The sequence below is a fragment of the Colletotrichum chrysophilum genome (assembly GCF_026319265.1).
Source record: "Colletotrichum chrysophilum strain AFK26 chromosome Unknown scaffold_21, whole genome shotgun sequence".
NCBI classification, from domain to species: Eukaryota; Fungi; Ascomycota; class Sordariomycetes; order Glomerellales; family Glomerellaceae; genus Colletotrichum; species Colletotrichum chrysophilum.
The window spans coordinates 325977-345974 of record NW_026517308.1 but is presented as its reverse complement, the minus strand read 5'-3'; the positions used below and the strand labels follow the sequence as shown (position 1 = coordinate 345974).

The window sequence follows — 19998 nt, the reverse complement described above, 5'->3', positions numbered from 1 at the left end:
ACAGCTCACGCTACGATGGTGTATGATGTACGAACAAGACTTGCTTCAACGGGATCCCGCATTATGACGGCAAAGGTGTTGCCAGCGGTAGTCGAAGCGACAGAATCTAGGACTAGACGGCCGGGCGCAGTGGCAGTGAAGTCTGATCATGAAAGGCTGATCAGAGTCATCAAAACAGGGTAGAACCGGGTCTACAATCGTTACCGACACACATTGTGCATCCGCATGCGATGCAAGTCTAGGAGAAATGTGGAAAAGAGGGAAATCCGGCGCGAGGTCCGCCGTGTGGAGCTAGGCGTTTGTTGTTACCTGCTGTTTTGCTTTACACCTGTCGGGCGATGTCATGTCCGCAGGTATTATGGCATCTCGAAACATACCACACTGTTCATTCTATCTGTTCCATTATGACAACACACCTTTTTCGTCTTTCTTTCCTTTTTTTTTTAAGTCTCGGGGCATCTCCCAGCGAGTAGACTTTCTTTCTTTTTCCTCTTTTTAAAAAACTTTGCCCCCTGACTTGAGGGCTTCGGTTCCTTGTACAAATGATGGGTGTGGATGGGAATCATGGTTTTAGATATAGAAGGGCCCCCGAGGGGGGTTTCTTGAACGTGTCAATAGTAATTGTCATGGGTTCAGAGTCTTATGTGGTGCGTGATTCGTGATGTGACTGCATCGTTTAAGTGTGCGTATGCCAGGGAGAGGGTATAAGAATGTTGAGATGGGCAATGATACAACGTATGGACAAATTAAGTAGTCGTTATCAGGTTGTGCCAGGGGTTTGGCTTATGATGCGCCGGGTGCGAGGTTGGAGGTCGGTGATAGTGTTGTGAGTCCCCCGGTGCCAGGAAGGGTTACGAAGTGGGTAATGGAAGGAATACTCACAGGATGGTGACGACGAAGGGCGACGGCGACCGTTGTCTGCGAGCACAATACTACTCACGCCAGGGTTGTGCCTTGTACTGAAGGATCGAGGTGCTTATCATGGTCTACTCTACCATGGCCACCATCTGTAAATACGAGGCTAGGAGTGTCCGATTTTGGCTTGGGCGGGAACGGATCTGTTTCCATGATGGGGGATGGTTTATATACCCTGTCGTAGAGTGTGATGTCACTGCCTGGTGGGTAGGATGCTTGTTTGGTAGTATTTATTGGGGTAGTTCGTGGGGTGTAGAATGGTTTGAGGCAATGGCCACAGCAGGGGAGTGGCTTATTGCTCCGCAGCTCAGGGCATCCCTACTGAGAAATGAGCCATCATCTGTTGGAAGTGTGTTGTCTGCTTGGAGAGCAGAGCGCAGGGAGATGGCATCAAGTGAGATAGATGCCTGTTGGTTTGTGTTGCTGTGAGTATTTGGGGCCGCATAGGTGATGGACGTAGTAATGAAGCGGGGGAGCGATGGAGCGATGGGGTTGTGACGGTGTATCGTGACATCACATCATCTAGATGACTGCGCTTTCTATACCCGCGCCTCCAGATTTCGTGTCGAATATACGCGAGCGATCCGAGGATTCTTGTCGGGCCCTGTGTTCTCGTGAATTCTTGAGGTTCAATTTATACGGCGGTAGGGGGCTGGATTTGAGAGGTGTGATGACGTACCTGGGGCGGTTTGGGAAGTGGCAGAAGGATGGTGCTTTGAGATGTCGGTTGGTTGTATATAAGAAAGGTCTGTGGGGTGGAGATCAGGTTGAGAGAACACCAGGCCAATCGATTGTGTTCTCGATTGCCACAGCTAATGTCTAGCTAGACTTGCAAGCAGCGAGTTTGTTGGGCTATATTTCGACGGGATGGCACAGGCGGGTTTCGCTCGGAGCTTTAGTTGTTGTGAATACTTAGATGACGGTCTTGCTGAAAGACAGCGACGGGGTTGGTGAGGATTGGTAAGGGGGTGGGGGGTAGATATCGTGCCTTGATTGGGAGACAAGTTGGTTCATGGCAATGGTCATGTACCTAGTCTGTGAACGGAAGCCATGACCGGGAAAAGTATTTGCTACCATTGAAGAGCATTTGGCTGGTGTTCCCATTCACAGGGCCAAGAACCTGTTTATATGCTTTTCCGATTTGTCGCTACATCTGGCGTTGTGTTGAGATGCGGATCAGACTACTGTGTGCGAGGTGATTAGGGGCGAGAGGGTATAAAAGAGACTTCATCAACTTGTGAAGATGTTTCAACGGCGCGAACAACAATGAGCCTGTGTGTGTTGGCTGGGTTGATCCCACGGGTCTGAATGGAGCTGGTCAGATGGCTGCGAGTACGTTTTGCGGATAGTGTGGGTCATCATCAACGAGCGGGCGTGTCCAAATGATTGTGTCTCGTGTATTGGGAATGTATACTATATGAACGGGCTTGATGAAGGGGATGCTGATGTGAGGGGATGAGTATTTGAGTAGGGCGTATGGAAGATGGGCGTGCATGGTATCAGCTTGAGCTTGACTTGAGAACAGGTACTGCAGCTAGACAAACCGCGCGTGTTATACAAGAAGGTTGATTGCGGTGGGTCTGGGGCAGCATGAACATTAAGGTATTCCAGAATATATACATGCTTGGCCCCATGACTTCTGGGTGTCGGTTCTCGGGGCAGTAGACCTCCAGGACGGGTCTCGACGTGCGCGAAAACAGCGACGACACAAGACTCCGCCTATATAAGAGAACAAGTAGACTAACTTTACTTGTTCTTCAATGGACTCAGCGGACGAATGTTAAGGCTTCCTCAATTTTTGTTCAAACCGTTTCACGCATCGTCGGCAACGAGTGATGGTGCCTATACATCCTGGGCGAAAGCTTTGCTGATTTTGACCGATGGCTGTTCGCCGAATGATCTCGCGACGCTGGTGATGACGGGGAGGCGTGAGGGGGCTGTCAGCTACCCTGTGTAGATGTAGAGCGGTCATTGAGCGAGCTTGGCGTTGAAGATTCGGCTCATACATCGATCAGACTATCAAGACAATGGATGCATTGCGTCACTTCTTCCCGCGACTCGTACATACGTCTTTCGTGGTGGCAGATGGGCTCCACGCACGGCAGGGGTAAATCTCTACTTGGGATGCATAACATCTCTGACGCAAGGCTTTTAATGAGTTGTAATGTGGTTTTTAAGCCGTGCAGGATTACTTCACTCCGCTCATCAACAATGGACCAGGCTGCAGAATTCATAGTTGAGTCCCAGTAGATATCTGAGGACTCGAGCTGACGTCACGGCTAGAACTCACTGCGTGTTCCCATGTCAGCAAGGCCTTTTCGGATCATTGTGTTTTTACAGTTACCGCTTTTCATGACGAATACTTTGCTCGTGACGAGAGAGACGGACAGGACTGGCTAATGGCGCTGTCTTGGGTGTCGCTTCGGCCGCTGTGTCCAAAAGAAGAGAGATGGGCGCCACTGGAGCGTCGAGATGTCCATTATTTCAACGCAAACGACACTGAGATAGATTTGTTTGCCTTAGAAACACTTTGTTGGGCTTTCTTGCGTGTCTTTATACTATACAGCGAGTACTTAGGTAGATATGCGGCAGGGGCTTTGCGATTAGGACTTAGTGGGTAAGTCACTGATTTCTTCTGACTGTTGTCATTGATCAGATATATTGGTACTCAACTGAGATCCCCTTCTCGTCGGCGTATCACTCATTCTGAATTAAAATACGACAGGGACACTAAAAGCGCAAGGAGACAATGAGCCGGGAGTGATCAGGTCTCTTGCTTGCTTGCAGATGCAGTGTAGTGGACGTCGCGATACCTGGTCAGCGGGAGAGGAAAATCGATTACTAGACTAATTAATACTAATCGCTACGTACTATTTCGGCTGGGAGATAGTTTTTTTGCGCACACAGTAATTTATACTTGTCCACAAGGTGTGATGTGCAAGATAGATAGATTGGTTCTAGATCTCGGTGACTTACGGTGACGACTTTGCATCTAGCTTTCAACTCGGCTGTGACGTTGCCTTGCACGGAGACGCTTGTGAAAACTGAGTGTTTTAAAGACGAAATTGTGATCGATGGGAGATAAGCTGGCTGATATTGGTTATGGCGTCTACAGGTGTTCTCACATCCGGATGTTATTTACATAAGCATCGGGCATCAACCATTTGAACGAATCTCAAGCCAAATGCATATATAATCGCCTCATTCACAGCTGTGTTTCTCTTGGACGCAAATCACATCTCTCCGCATTTTCATTCGCAGCCAGGAGCCCTTGGCCATCGATGCATCGGATAACCTTCATCATCTCATCCTTACATGCTGCTGCTCAGAGGCTCAAGTGAGTTGGCATAACATGCAACAAACTCAGAGAGTCGCTACTTATCATCGCCTGTGTATTTTCGAAGAATATCTGAGGAGCAATGGTGACTGACGGGAAGGTTGGGGGATCGCCGCGCCATCAGTGACATGTGGCGTAAGTAGCACGAGCGATGTCACTGGAGCTTGATTCTGGGATTAGAGGTATGAAAGACTGTTCAAGTTCCATGAAGCAAAATTCTTTGGCGACACTGTTGCTTGGTAACAATATTGAGACGTCATGGGGGTGTTTATATACTATCATTTTCGCGCTGCAGAGGAAGATCCATTCAGCGATGCTCGTGTAGTTGGCAGACCGTGTCCTGTGGCCACCCTGTCCATCACTATAAAAGCGCTACATCATAGAACATTCAAATACAAACAATTCTTTTCAACTCTTGTAGCTGTCTTGAATTTTATGCTTCTCTCAAAGTGAAGGGGTTGCTCATGTTGTACATGGTTCGCTGAGTTTTGCCTGCCAGGGTTAAACTTCGAAGCCATCACTACCGTATTATGCAAGCTCAATGCACAGATGAAGACAATGGAGCCTGGAAGCTGAGAATGTTGCCCCTTCTTCAGTCTTCAAGACTACGAGACTGGAGGTCTGGCCGGCCATATTGCCAAATATCCGGCCTACTCAGGCCGGGAGCCTCTCTAAAATTCTGGCACTGTCGATCCTGCCCTAATCCGTGGTACACAGGAGAGGAGGTGTTAGTTGCAGAAGGTTTCGAAGTAGTATACATGAGTTGCGAGCAAGGTCGACGGCGGAGACAGTAGCTGATTCGACATGTGCCATGCCCGTACCCGTGACGAAAGAGTAACGTGAAGCCGGTGTTTCGATTGGCAGGTTGGACTATAAAGTCCATCCAAAGCATATTGATTCCAGCATCGCAGCGAGATGTAAATAACGTCATGGTCGTTCGGCCGTAAACGTATCTCTTGGCAAGACTTGTTAGGTCTTGCCTGGCCTCTCCTCTGGGGATATAGTATGTACTAAGCAGTCTTTGAGAGTATCTGTCTCCGGCGTATTGCGGCAAAGCTGCAAGGTATGACAGATAGTGGCAGAGAAAATATACGAGGTTTGCGGGTCAAGATTACGAACTGTGTTTTCTTGGTCACGGGGGCTGGCGGCGAGGAGTATGGTGTAAGTAATATTTCCCGAATGGTGGAGATACTAGCGGACTGCCTGGTCTGGATGGCATAGAAGAACAAGTATACGTGCTGTTATATAAGACGAAAGGCTTCATCTTCCCTGGTCGAGCTGAACGGAAAGCTAGTGCCACATCACACAGGAAGTCACTCTCGTCCATTGAATACCAGTACAGTGGGAGGCCCTTGGCAAGCGTGGTCACATTAGATGACTGGGCAAGACCTATGATCTGCAGCTATGTAAATCTGCAGCTATATAACTGAATCAATGCTTCAGTGATAACGCTTTTTTGAAACAAATGGCTAAGCTGGCTTAGCTGGCTGCTCTGAATCTGGCTATCTCTGGAAGACAGCTTGGATCTCATCCCATCTTCATGCCCTATCTGTCCCCTTGTTAACTGTAACTTCCCAGCATCCGTTGACCGTCGGCACGTATTCAGGTCCAATAAGCCCTCCCAAATGGCAAGTGACGCTTCAGTTCATCCTGCTGAAGCACTGCAAGGCTCTGAGATGAGGTGACTTCCCTGCTGATACGTATCGCAGTAGACCGCATTGAAGCGCACAGATGCGTGCTTTGCATTCGGTTTCTTTGGGTTCTTTTTTCGTGCAGGCTGATCTGAATGTTTCTTTATACTTCAACTAGAGGTTATGTAGCAGCCGGGTCACAGTTGGGTTGACGACACATCCGCGAAAGATGATGTCCCTATGCTCTCACCTCATGCGCAGAGCTTCTTTTCTAATGAGTATAAAACAGCAACCCTCGCTCAAAGTACCTTTCGACAAGCCAAAAAATCGACCGACAGAATGTCGACAGAGATCTGTATGTTTCAAAGGATATCTTGACACTCTAGGCAAGGTAGCTTAGCCTATTAAGTATGAGACGAGGCGTTGCACCTACCGGCAGCTTTTGACGTGTTAGTTGTTTTCTCTGATTATTGCTAGGAATAAAGACCAAGCGGTGACAGACGGTGAAGAGAAGTTCCCAGATTGCAGTGGTCCAGCTGGACTCGCTAGCACCAGGGGGTTGGTTGGCAGCTGATGCTATCGCAATCCAGTGAGATGAACGCCACGAGCATTGATGATGCTCCAACTCTCACCTGATTGCACGGCCTCTTATAGTTCCAGATGGCAGTCGAGTCCCACGCGAACTTCGTCCATTATGGTCCGCATTGTTGCGGATGCTTAGATTGGTACGGTAAGTTGCCCCGTAATCTATAAGAACCAGATCGCAGACCCAAACTCTTTACTCTGAGTAAAAGCAGAAATGCGTTGAAAACATTGGCCATGATGATGATGCTTATGGATCTGATGGGCGAAGGTTCAAGCTCTCCGACCCCAGAGACCACCACCCACTTGCCTACTCGAACCACCAACTCGGCATCTTGAGAGTATGCATTAGCAAATACACGGAACCGAGACAGTGAATACTAACAGTGTCCGATTTATGTGAACAACCGGAAACCCCATAGAGCATCAAGCACCTAACCACCGTCATCTCATAGGTAACGAATGGCCAACGCAGCTGTCAAACTGTTGAAAGCCAAGGCGCCCAAAATTTATTTGAGGAGCTGAAAGACCTAAATTTCTCATGAATTTATATACCACCGCTCAAGAGACACATCGGACTCTACATCACCAGGACCATATCGTTACGATGTGAACGGAGTCAGTCGCACGGGAGTACGCCCCACCCCCCGCGGCAAGACACCGGCTTTTTCAATAGGTATAAAACACCGAAACCAATTTCGGCATTGGGAATTTTCCGAGACAGATGCAGATGTTGACTCCTATGTGCCCCCGATCAACTCGAGAACGACCTTCCTTCAAGACCGGGGCAGTGTGCCGGAACTTACTCGCATTTACAGGCACTCTGATGTTCTTGTCCGCAACCTCAAGCTATCTCCGCAAGCTTAAGTCATCTCTCTCGTCCATAGTATATCCTCACATATACCGAAACGTTACCAAAAGCCAGAGATGACAGACGTTTCTTATCACCACCCACCGCCTACTTACGCAGCGCTCGGAACTGCCATTATCACCTTCGAACTGGATGTCCTCATCGTGGTGCTAGTAATTGAAACCACCGAGGCATCCGCGCTCAAACGAGATGGTTACAATTCGTGCGTGCTCCTTTCTATTGCGCGAAACACCAGTCCTTCTCATTTATACCACGAGTGTCATGTCAGGTCTCTACATCGTCCAGCCGCCGTCTTGCTCCAACCAGACATTTGCACTGCAAAGGGTATATATTATCCGTCCGTGTCTCTGACATACCATTTGCAAGAAAATTTGATCATCGTGAAGTTATTGTCTTAGAAACAAGCCATCTAACATCTACTTGCGGGCAAAGCAGGACACGTCACAGCCCCGAGACGATTCCTCGACAACAGGAAACAGAACTCATAACCTCCGAAACCCACGACCGTCCTTCCTTTTTGCGTATACAGCTCCAGATACGCAAACATCGCCACCGCACCCGAAAGCCAAAGGCCAAAGGCCAAAGGCCTAAAAACTCGAACCTACACCCCTGAAGCACGTCTGCCAAAGCATCGCCCGACGGAGGGCAAATGCACCTCGCAACAAGGATTGATCTGTGAAAGAAAGGGAGGCGTGTTTTCAGCGGATTCTGTTGCGTGGTGGACATCATACACACCCATGTACCCTTTATATACCCTTCGGCATCACAACGTCCCATTCCATAACGCAGACGAAGCCTTCCACCTGGAGATTCTCCCCGGGGGCAAGACACTGGCTTGTTCAGTGAGTATAAAACAGCAACAACTCTACCCCTCAACCCTGTCAAGCCGCCACAATGTACTCACGATGAAGTCTCCGTTCGATTGGACTTAGTTCGAAGCCACGACTGGCGGCATACTCGCAGTCACGCGCGCCCGCCGCCCCCACCCCCTCTCCAACGTCCATCTTGCGACTGCACAAAGCACGACTTCAAGCCCTCATACCCAGCTACCGCGCTGTAATCCACCTTGTATTCTTGGGTATACTCGGATACTACTGCAACCAGAGACGACGGCCGTTTCCTGTCATTCAAGGACCTCGCAATCTAATATTGAAGTTGCCCTCCAAGGGGGACCTCATGCTTTCGACGCAGGAACGGATCAAGTACGAACAACAATGACTAAATGGAACGCAATTGTCGCTTGTGGGATGTATTAGAAAAGCCGAATGCTCTTATTTATACCACCAGCTGCCCGCTCTCACATCAGATGACCGGCTCGATTCCGCAGGAAAAGCAGCGTTTTGCAAACGGGTATATATTCGTCAACGGTCCCCCAAAATACCATCTCAAAGCACAAATCAACCCTTCCTTTCGTTGTTTGCTTACAAGCAAGCCGTCTCATACCCTTGTCATCAACCCAACACCAGAATCCCGTTCGGCGACAGAATCATACACCACTTCCTATCAAGACCCATCCTGATCCTTCACCTCACGTTGATTCCTCAAATACGCACATATCGCCGCCAGATCCCGACGTCGCAAGCTCCAATCCATGCGTGGATGGGAGCATGCCGTATGCATGCCTGCCGCGGATCGCCGCAGCCCAAGGGGGGAACGTAGCTCGCAACGAGAATACAACGTCGATCTGCGAACCTCCATTGACCTCCATGCAATGCATATTGATTGCTTGCTGGGCTAACATCTACGCTCTCGTCCCCCTTCATATATACTTCCGCAGCACGGCAGCCGCCCACCCTGACTTCAAACATCCCTTCCGCCCAGCAGACCTTGAACAAGTAACCCCTCCAAAAACCTGGAGAAGCGCGACACAACAGACAAGTGACCCAGGATCCTCTCTGCTGAGGTGCTCGCTCAAGTCCAAGAAAGCAATCTATCTCATCCCGTGGGCTGACCAAACAAACAAGAGCCATAGACCGATCTCAGTCGCCGCCATCACCCGTCACCAGCATCTTCAGAGTATCATGTAACATGCAAACAGATGTATTCCTATGCCTATCCATACAAGCCCGCCATGTTTATAAATATGCGTCTAAAATGATATGTGTGTGTGTGTGTTCTCATCTCATCAAACGCCTCGGCGCCGACATGTCTGTATATCTTTCTCCAGCATTGCACAACTTTTCTCTCTCAAACCACCTCTCCTAACTGAATCACCTCCTCTGAACAAGTACCTGCGTCCCCTGTATGCTGTTTGTGAAACGAAAATGAAAAAGAAAACAAGATGAGATAAGAAAATGCCCAACCCGTCATTATTCATAAGTGTACAATGCAAATAGGTATTAACCTCCCCCACTGGCTGCCGCTCAATGTGCTGTTGTGCCATGTCGAAATCCAACAAATGCAAGAAAAAAGTGGGGAGCGTGGAACAGAATAAAGAAAAAGGCCGTCAGAAGCACTTCCAGTTGACACCCTCCTCCAACTTCTTCAACACGCCGACTGCGTCGACATACAAGCGGCTCCGTCCGCCGATGCAGTCCATGTCAAGCCAACGCCTGACCAGGCCCACAGTGGCGATGGCATCCTTCTTGGAGCGCAGTTTGAGGACGTCCTTGGCGCGCATGCTGGCCACGGTGCGGATCCACCTAAGCGCGGCGCTGTCGTCGCCCTCGCCCGCGTTCTCGCGTGGGGTGGTGCGGTGTCCGTAGGCCCAGCAGACGAGGGCGCAGACGTACATGCCCCAGTAGTCCGAGATGTCGTCCTTCCACATTCTCGGGCGGCCCATCTCCCAGACATCCATCTCATCGTCCTCATCGAGGTCATGCTCCGAGTTGCCATGCTCCGTGAAGGCCCGGAGAGCACGGCAGGCAAAGACGACGGCAACAGCGGCGTCGCCTGAGTCGCACCACTTTGCGAGGCGCTTCTGGTGGTCCGCAAAGGACTTTGGCTGGAGGACCTTTTGGCTAAAGATCCAGCTGTCGCCCGAGACTGCGAGGAGGTCGTGGAGTGGGGTGTGGGCGAGGGCAAGATAGGTGTTTGCGATGGGGCAGTCTGGGAAGATGTTTGCCATACGGTAGGTCTCTGGTTCCGCAATTTCGGTCTCTGAGTGGGAGAGCTTGGTGGCGTCGTCGCGAGCGGGGAGGAGCAGGGTCTCGAAGGCGAGGATAACGGCGCGGTCGAAGGGGAGGTGTGAGTTGATGCTCGTGGCGGAGAGGGTGTCTGGATTGATGAGGGAAAGGAGGGATTGGTCGTCGCGGGAGTCCGTCTTTGCGGCAACGGCTGCAGCCCAGGCCTCGGCGCTGGGGGCTTCCCATAGGTCGTTGGAAGGGCCGATGAGAGGGATGTTAGGAACGCCGTCGGCGGCAATGTCGTAGTCGCGGACACGTTGTTGTTCCAGGTAGACGGAGCTGTGGGTATCCAGAACGAAGCAGGCGGCCAGGAGGCGGCGGCGGGTTTCGGTGTCGAGCCAGGTGTGCCATCTGACTGTGTTCGGCCCGGACATGGGGACTGTGGCGAAGATGACAGAGTTGTCGGAGACCTGGAGATGGCTTAGAATGCTGTTGTTTTGAGAGACACGAGAACCAAAGAAAGAAACCAAATGAGAAATCAAGGCGAAAGCTAGAAGAAAGTAGATCAAAGAACGGAACATTAGAGAAGAGGACTTACCCTAGAGTAGATGGACTCGAATTCTTTGGATGGCCGGATGGCCGCTCGTCTCCCGCGGAAACGAGCGAAGAACTCACATAGCAAAATCGATTGCATGACAGGCACATCCCATTGAAGGAACTGGATATGGTTAGTGGAATGTTTGGTGAAAAAGACATGGTGACCTACGCGTCTGCATTGTTGCCAGGCGTATTCATGCAATTGATTCCCCCTGATGCGGTCCTCCTTAGTACTCATGTACTGAGTAGCGACTGCAGCCATGGCGCAACGGAGCACATCAATCTGCTCCGCTGCGGCCTCAAAGGTCCCTCTGTGTACGACTGGGAAGATGTGATGCACCTTCTCCCAGTAGACCTCGAGGTAGTTGGGGATGGCTTTGCAGACATTCGCAGGAGGCAGAGGCACAGAGCCTTGCATCAGGGCTGGGGCCGCCAGGAGGCCCAACGCCACCTCTTTCTGACGGCCCAGGCAAGCGAGTGAGTTCATCATCCGGTCTGATGGTAGTGCCGTCGACGGGGTGACTAAAGTTTCAGAAGATTGAGCCGATGCCGACGTCACCGGCGGGGTCGGGCTACGAACAGTATTGGTAAACCGGGGTTGTTGGTGAGGATCGAGGAGCGTCTGCTCGTCAGAGTATCCAGAAATCGAGACGTCGACCGAAGGGTAGACTTGAGGCGTGCTGATATGGGGCGAAGTCGGGAACTGGTAGAACATGGGATTCGTAATGTCGAGGCTGGCATCCCTGTAGGGTGGCAGAAGGTTGCTTGACCACTCGGTATTGGCCCTTGCCGTCGGCCAGAGCGCACGGGGGCGAGAGTTGTCGGAAGGCGTTGAGTACGTGCTATCGGAAGCCGACGATGGCCATCCGGCGTTGTCCTGTGCGTGGGAGAGGTCGGGCAGTCCGTCAGGGCCACCAGGCATCTGAATACCAAGTCCATGGGTCTGCAGATACAGGGAAGGAAATTCAGGCGTCGTTCGAGGTTGGCTGTAGTCGACAGCGCCAAACGATGGAGTGGTATCGTAGCCGTGATTAGGTGAGTGTTGAAGAATGGCTGGTTGGGATTGACCGGACAAGGTGTATCCTCCACCGTAACTAGGACCTCCGGACGAAGGGCGATATTCGTTGCCCATGTGAGGAGACATTGACTTGCTCACGTCAGGCGCGTTCATCGATTGGTAGCCGCCTGGATTCGACATGCTCGGCGTCATCGGGAGACTTTGGGTCGGGGTTGACGCGTTCGGTGGGTACCCGAGGACGGGATGCTGGAGCCCCATGCCACGAACGCCGCTTTCCAGAGAGCCGGCAGAGGTCCGTCGGCTCTGACTTGCGCCTCCGCTTCTTGACGCCTTGTCGCCCTCCAGTTCACTGGGAAAGTTAGTAAGAAAGTTTCAATGCCTCGCCTGGACAACATACTGTCGTTGCTGATGGCGCTCAAGAAGATCCTTGCGGTGAAACGCCCTGTCGCAACCTGGCACAGAGCACGCGTACTGGGGAGTTTCGTGACTAAGTTGGTGTCGCCTGGATGTTTGTCAGTTGATGAGGTGACCAACGCACCGCGGCATGTCTTACCTCAAGTGTTCGGCACGCGTAAAGGTCTGGTCAAAGTCAGAATGCGCCGAAAGTTGATCGAGGACGTAGCTTACCTTGGGAGGGCGGCAGATATCACAAGTGTGAACCTTCATACCCTTTTTCGCGCGACTAACCCGCCCAGTGATCGGTGTCAACTTTACTGGCATATCCGAGCCGGGAGGCGTGTTGCTGAACGGTCTCGAGGGCGCGCCGGAAGGATCGTGGCCTCCAGACGGCCCACCATAGCCGTATCCATACTGCGAAGGGTCCATGTTTTCAGGGCTAACGTTGCTTCGTCGACGAGATGTTGATGGTCGGCCGGACGAAGACGACGAACCGGTAGAGGACTTTGTGATGCGTGTTGGAGGACTTCGTTTCTTCGTTACTGAACTGTCTGCTTGGTCTCCGCCTGTCGCATAACCCGAGTTGTATGTTGGGCTGGGTGCTAGATATGGTTGGTGATATATGCTTGATGAGGTTGGGAGCTGGTCCTTCTTATTGGTGTGGGAGTCGAGTTGGTCCTCATCGACATTCATGATATCCTGGAGGCTGGCCATGGTTTATGATTCCCGCCGTTGGGAGGTGTTGTCGGCAGAGCTGTTGTGTGGCCAGAGTGGGAAACGCAGAGCAAGCAACAGAGCCAAACTTAGTAATACACAGCCCAGCTGAGTGCTCTCCTGGGAATAGAGCGTGAGGTGCAGCAGAGAATGGAGATGGCAGCAACCCCCAACATCCAGACGCAGTGTGAATTGGGGGGGCAAGGCAATCAGGGTCCAAGAAGAAGGGGGGCGTCGTTGTAGAAAGGAAGGCAGGCTAACACTAAGGTAACTGGGGGGAAATAGGCAGTAAGGTACGGTAAGGCAAGATTTTGGGGGGCGGTTCTTGGTTGTCAGCCTGACCAACAGGCGGGGTGTCAGGGTAAGGGTGAGAGGTCAGTCGAGGTGCAGAACCGGTCTGCAGTGCAAGTGTGCAGGTTGCAGACAAGAGTTGGAACTGTGAGCAGTTGGTTCTAAGCGATCCCCATATGCAATGGAACTGAACGAAGAAAAGAGACAAAGATAGTGATCGTGCTGTTGGTGCCAGACATTGCTATATTGAGAAGAGAGCAGATGCAGGTGCGCGTGAGCAGAAGTAGAGGCGGGAGGGTGACAGCTCTTCAAGGAGGCTGTTCTCTTGAGGCCTCTAGTCCCCTGTCAGCGGTAGACATGGGTGATGAAGGGCACTGGACATGGAGGCAGGTCGAAAAATGCAAGGTACTCCTTCGAAAGGGTATCGGCCGAGCTGGGGTTCGGTCGCCCACCACTGCATATGGCGTCGGGTTGATTGGTAGAGCTGCCAGATGCTTGTCATACGACTCAGCCCTCCAAGGCTGCGGGCTGGCACTGTAGACGGGGGTCCCACGGGTCCCACGCAGCGTCTCCCCGAGTTTAGGTGTAAATTTGCCGCGATGCTACGGAATGAGCGCGTCTGGGATCGTCTCGTCTGTCTCGTCTGTTAATGGTGTATAGGGCTGGGGCGGAAAAGCCGCGGCACGATGAGGATGCTATGCAGCAGCCGCGGAATGAAACCATGGTGATGGTGCCTCTTTCGAGCTGTTTGGCCGTGTCTCTCCTCCTGTCTCGGGAGATCAAGACAAGATCGTGAATCGATCGCATGTCGGCGAAACCCCAGACAGACGCCTCATTTCCCGTTCATGTTGATCTTTTGAAGATTTGATAAGGTATGTGCTGTCATGTCAGAGACAGCAATACCGTACATACAGGCCCTGCCGGCGGTGGAAATGCTGGGTACTGCAAAGTAATGCAGTAGGGGCAGAAAAAACAGCGAAAAAGGCCGCCATTCTGTCAAAAGGGAGAGCGCTGTCCCTCGAACAGGAATAGCGACATGCGGTTATGGCGTCACCGTGTTGATACGAGAGGGAATAGCGGCGCCAAATGGAGCGCGGTCATTCCGTTTCCCACAGTAGCGGCCGCTAGCGTCCGTGGTGGGAAGACGTGGCTGTGAGTGCGTCTTTTCTGGGGGAATTGCTTGTAGAGAGACACACTGAGCGACGTGCTGCAAGAGAGAGAGGGAGAAAAAAATGTCAGACGAAGTGAGGCGCAGCCTCAACCGTAAAGTAAACCGTTGTCATTGCAGTGCATGCATGAGTCGGCGTCCCTGTCAACAACCCCTGCAAACTTGGCTTGCCCTTTTTGGATTTTGACTTTACAGGGCACAGGGAAATGTAACCGATCCCGGTGGAAAACTTGCTAGACAGAGGCACAGAGCAGGCAGCGGCTGACTGACGACTTGACGACCAGCGTTTTGCTGTTGTTGCAGCCTTTCCGTTAAACAAGAGTGAGTGAATTTCAAGACTTATCTGTCTGTGACGGTGTTAGAGTGAGTACCTATGCGCGCTGGTGGGGGAGGGGGACGGCTGACTGCGTGATGTCGCTTTTGCTCACAACCACAGCAGCGCCGCATGTCTTGTGACTCTCGGTCCGTCCATAATAAGCAACACAACCTGCGGCTTGTGTACCAATCAGCCCTCCCCTCCTTGCTGAGGCGATGTATGTAATTCTGGCACCTATGTCTCTTCCGTCTCCCGGGCGGAGGGACACATACACCCAACCGTCTGGTGTTCCGTTACGGCGGTGCAAAGGGAGAGACACAATGATGTCAGGACCGAGGACCGAGGAATCCTGAATCCGTGGATTGAAGGAGAGTCGGCAGAGCCACCCGGCTCAGGGGTTCGGACCTCGGAGGCAGATTCCCTGCCAGCCGTGCTTTGACTCAGATTCATATTGGTAATCCGATAATCTCCTTATTGATTGTCGATCTCCGGCTTCCGGAGACCATGGGCATCGACAGGCTCAGTGACGGGTGCCAAAAATGCAGATATCGTAGTAGCAACGCAACCGAGCCGTTGGTTGATAATGTCAATCAAGACGGGAGCATCAAGAAACGCCATGCAGCGCCCGGCCCGCTGAGAGACATCCGTGGGCGAGGGACAGGGCGATGACAGGGATAGCCCACCCCGACGCAGCGGGGACAGCAGGGGCTCAGGCGCAGCTCCAAGCAAAGGCCCCATTGGCGCGAAGGTGAACGAACCACTCGGAAATGGAAACCTATTTTTGTGAGTTGCAAACTCGTGATGCTCGATATATCTCGAGATCAATCTGCTTGAAACGGTCGCAAAGCGTGTATCGCGCGCGGATGATGCGAATATTTTCAGCTCGTTGCAAGTTGGTGTGGCAGATGATTTGCTGTAGAGTGCATAGCTATCTCGAGGGAGATGAAGTCGTTGGTTGTCGAGACACGCTAAAAGACGACACTTGCCTTAGTCTGGGCATGACATGGCATGGGCATAAGTCGGTAGGAAAAGGGTTTTTGGTAAGGTATCCGTACTGCGTAGGTACGAAGACGAGTGCTTTTTTGGCGAGAGCCGACCACGAAAAGGTGGGGTTTCCGAATGGGGCACACACCGACGGCCTGGACCGACTGCAGGGACGGATGGGTCCGGGTAGGTCGCATTTCAATCAAGGGAGGAACGGGAGCGGGAAACGGAGAAAGCGAGATGCGACCACGGGGGAGAAATTCTTCAGTGTTTCATCTTCTGTGCGTGATGATGGCGGGTGAAAGCCGTCTGCCGTCGCAACTTGGGGTCCGAATCGGCTGCATGGCATTTTGGAGGCCGGGGCATATCGGCTCGCAGTGGAACGGGGGAACGGCCACGGCCACGGCCCTTGCTCTGAGACCCACGACCAGCCGAGTATTCATAGATCTCAGTCCAGGACCACCAGGACCACCAGCACAGGACCTCTGGGAGGGAGGATAAGATAATCAGGGGCCGTTGAGACCTGAACGGGCCTTTGGGTCGAATTGGGTTTGGGGGCCGGACCGGCCGAGAGTGCTGCATGCGCGATATCTGGTGTTGAAACGGCCTGTTGGTTGATTTGCAGTGATGGGGGCTGTTTCAAGTTTCGGGACCTGCAGATCACTGCGAAATGTTGGCGAATGTCCAAGGTATGCAGCTAGATTGTACTGCACACTGTCGTAAATTGTTGTTGTTGGAACCTAACTAGGTAATAGTGGTTAGCATGGATACCTCTCTCAACCAAGAATGACACCGGAGTGGTGGTGTGAAAAATTCTATCCGTACCTTGCCAACAACAGGCCAGGCCTCTAGCTTGGGACCGAGGTGGGATATCGTCCCCCAACCTAGGGCGGGGAAGCAGCGGGACGGGGGAAGGATTTGCACCGATGATCTCGGCAATGATTCAAGTCCCAGGCTCGATTGCCCGTATGTGCGGTGACCAGGTGGAGGAGGATCAGTCGCTGCCGGAGGGATTGTGATCCGATCCTATTCGTTGGGTGGATTCCGGGTGAGCAGTGCACTGAAGTTTTCCAGGTTGCTTCGTTAATTCGTTAGGTTGACTCGTCTGGCAGGAGGAACAGAACCTGGAAAGGGCCGGCCTCGGCCATCTGGCCATCTAAGGTAGGAAGGCAGGACCCGGCACCAAGCCCCTCGCTAGGTACCTATCAGCAGTGCCTTCCCGTCCGTTTCCAACAACGTCGCTTCCTGTTGGTGATGTGATGACCTGAGGTACCAACCCTACCTACCTTACCTCGAAGTCAGGAAGGAGCACCAACCGGTAGGGTAGGTAGGTAGGTACCTCAGCATGAGGAAGGAAGGAGGTGAGGTGTATCGATCACGCGCACGGGAAGGATCATCCGACCCGGACCTGGTGGTGCATTTTCTGTTTCTGGCCTCATCTTGCTGAAGATTGACGGCGGTAAGAAGAACGAATGCGAACTGAAGAAAGGAAATGCCTTGCCGCGGGCGCATATTCCTTCGATGGTACCTTGCAGTGGCACTCGCATCGCATCACATCGCGGTATCACCGGCCGTTTCCAGGCAATGCACCAGCTCCAACAACACAGCTGTGTGGTGCATGCTGTGCCGCTTCAAAGCTGGATTTCCGTTACCACCTCCTGCTCGACTCATGGTTCGATAATTGTGAGGTAAAGCTTTTCAGCTGAGCTGTCCGTTGTTCGCTCTCCGCAGCTCCGTGGACGCCGTGGGATCCCTGCAATAACTCATTTTGGTATTTGCAATAACGAGAGCGAAAAGGAAAGAAGACCAAAAAAACGAGGCGGTTAGCCGTCACCTGTCATCCATCAACCTCCACCAGCGAAGACAAGACCGGTCAACGCGGCTAACGGCTGAAAGCCAAGATGCAGAACGGAGTTTGTTCTCGAATCCAACCTCGGTCAACCGCAACCCCCGTGAACTCTAAAGATGCTGATATCTTGGCCCTTCACCGTGAGGGCGAGTTGCTCCTGCCAGTGTCCGCTCTGCACCGCATCGTCGCTGCCTCGCCGCCTCGCCGAGTGAGGAAGTTGCTCGGGCCCCACCCTTCCGGAAGAGCCTGCCACTCCCCGACCGTTGTCTTTTTGTCATTGGCAGGGGCCGCCTAACCTTCATCGGAAGGGACCAGGGTCGGCGCTTAACCCTAAGGTATTTTTAGTACCATCTGAGCTCTTTCCCCCGGCTTGATCCCGCCGTCCCAGGTCGCCTGCCACACATCGGTGCACTGTTCACTCACTGTACACGCACACAGTACAGCCGTCGGTCCCCGTCCAGTGGTGGACAGCTGCCCAGCCCAGGCCGTAGCTAAGTAAGTGAACGGTGCGGCGACCCCATTTGTAGAAGGGCCGTTTGAACTAGAGGCCCGGCATGAACATGGAAACAAACGCCTGACGTCGCTCCATGCACATCAGCCTAGTGCCATCGCATTTTCCATCGCGACCCTCACCGACACTACCTTCAGCTTGCTTGCAAAACAATAAACCGGATTCTCCATCATCGAAAAAAAATTTTCGCATCTCAATATCCATCCACAGAGCACAGAGCACCACCACCATCGCAACCTCCTTGATCCCTCTTACCTGTCCTCACGCAACACGGAATTTCCCCGCCAACCTCGCTAAAATAGGGAAAAAGGGGCACGACATTGCGAATGAGATGCCTGTGATTCAACCCAACGAACCCCAGACCCCGACCCGCATCATCAGATCGCCCAAAAGTACCGTTGCTCGTCATTTCGTGGTACGAAGGTTCCTTCGGCGATCCCAACACGCAACCACACACACACACATCACCTACGAAGCACTCGATTACGGTGTACCGCCCACTCTGCAGCTCTGCGGCGGTACCTCCACAGGTCTCGAGGCCACGGATCCAATTTGGTACCGCACCATCCATGGTTGACCGACTGCTGCTCTTTGCTGCAGCCTGATCCAACCAGTTGGTCCTGCTGCTGCTGCCATCTGAAGTCTGGCAGTCCTTCCCGAGTGCGAACCATGCGGAGAACCTTCTCCTCAGCCAGTCCCAGCCCCCGACCCAGTCGCACAACGTCGTCGCTGAGCACCACCCATCCATGTCGTCGCCAACGACCGACACCGTGGACATAGCCCGATCCACGGTGCATTGCATCTTCCCTTTCCATCCCATCCCACTGCCACGGCTGCTGCATATCCGTAGGGCAGAGGCGCACCACCATCGACTGCTGCTGCGCACTTCTTCACCGTCGCACTGCGCTTCCCCATCTATCTCTCTACGGCCGAGGCTGCGGCCGAACAGCGCGGCAGTATGCAACGGCTCTTCTCTCGGGTCATTGTCAGCAACCACCACCAGCCACTGACAGATCGCACGGTATAGGTCAAGGCTGGGACATGCCGTGAGCCGACTGCTCCAACCCGATGCCTCTCTGCAAGTCATCAAATGCTTCACGTAATCAGCAAAGAGTCGTCTGCCATCTGCGTTGTGCTTGTACCGTGGGAACCGCTCAGCTAATCCGTTTGTCGATCGTCCAAGATGCGAGTCACAAGCCGAGTCCAAGACATTACTCAGCCGCGATGTCTTGTAGATCAAGGCAGCAGCTTGAGAGTAGTTGCCTGCGCGAAGCTCCAACGACGGCGGGTGCGTCTGCCTGTTTCGCGGCGCAGAGTCGAGAGTCTTCGAGGCCCCTCAGACGAGTCGCGATGACGCTGTCACGGCTCATCGATGTGGTAAGTCTTCGCAACCAAACCGTCCTTTTGCGTCCACAGGTCAACCTTCTTTCACTGCAAGTTTGATCCAACGAAGCGGCCCGAAACGTCTGTTCCCTCGCGTTCCTGCTTGGGACTAAGGCACGCTGAGCATGCTCAGCACATGGCCGGGAACCAACCATCACCGTCTTTCCACCAATGACGCCTGCTGCTGCGGATCCTTGCCTTACTCAGCCGTCGGACGACTCTGGTATCGTCTTCTCCCACAAACCACCAAAATATTCGATGGCTCGCACTTTGCAAGATGCACTCCACTTGAATCTTGGGGGCGGTGCCTCGGTCTACAGATTCACTCAAGCCAAGGCGCTTCTTTGCGTGGGGTAGCACGCGATGCGGC

General features: G+C 52.7%; 1 protein-coding gene across 1 annotated transcript; it reads right to left on the bottom strand.

Moving 5' to 3' along the window:
• Positions 1-9782: 9782 nt before the first annotated feature.
• On the bottom strand, positions 9783-12841 carry COL26b_003727 (uncharacterized protein; the record flags this gene model as incomplete). Its single annotated transcript, XM_053176619.1, has 5 exons — positions 9783-10871; positions 11000-11119; positions 11168-12365; positions 12570-12595; positions 12644-12841. The coding sequence occupies 5 exons, from the start codon at positions 12839-12841 to the stop codon at positions 9783-9785; spliced, it is 2631 nt and encodes an 876-aa protein (XP_053039478.1).
• Positions 12842-19998: the final 7157 nt, after the last annotated feature.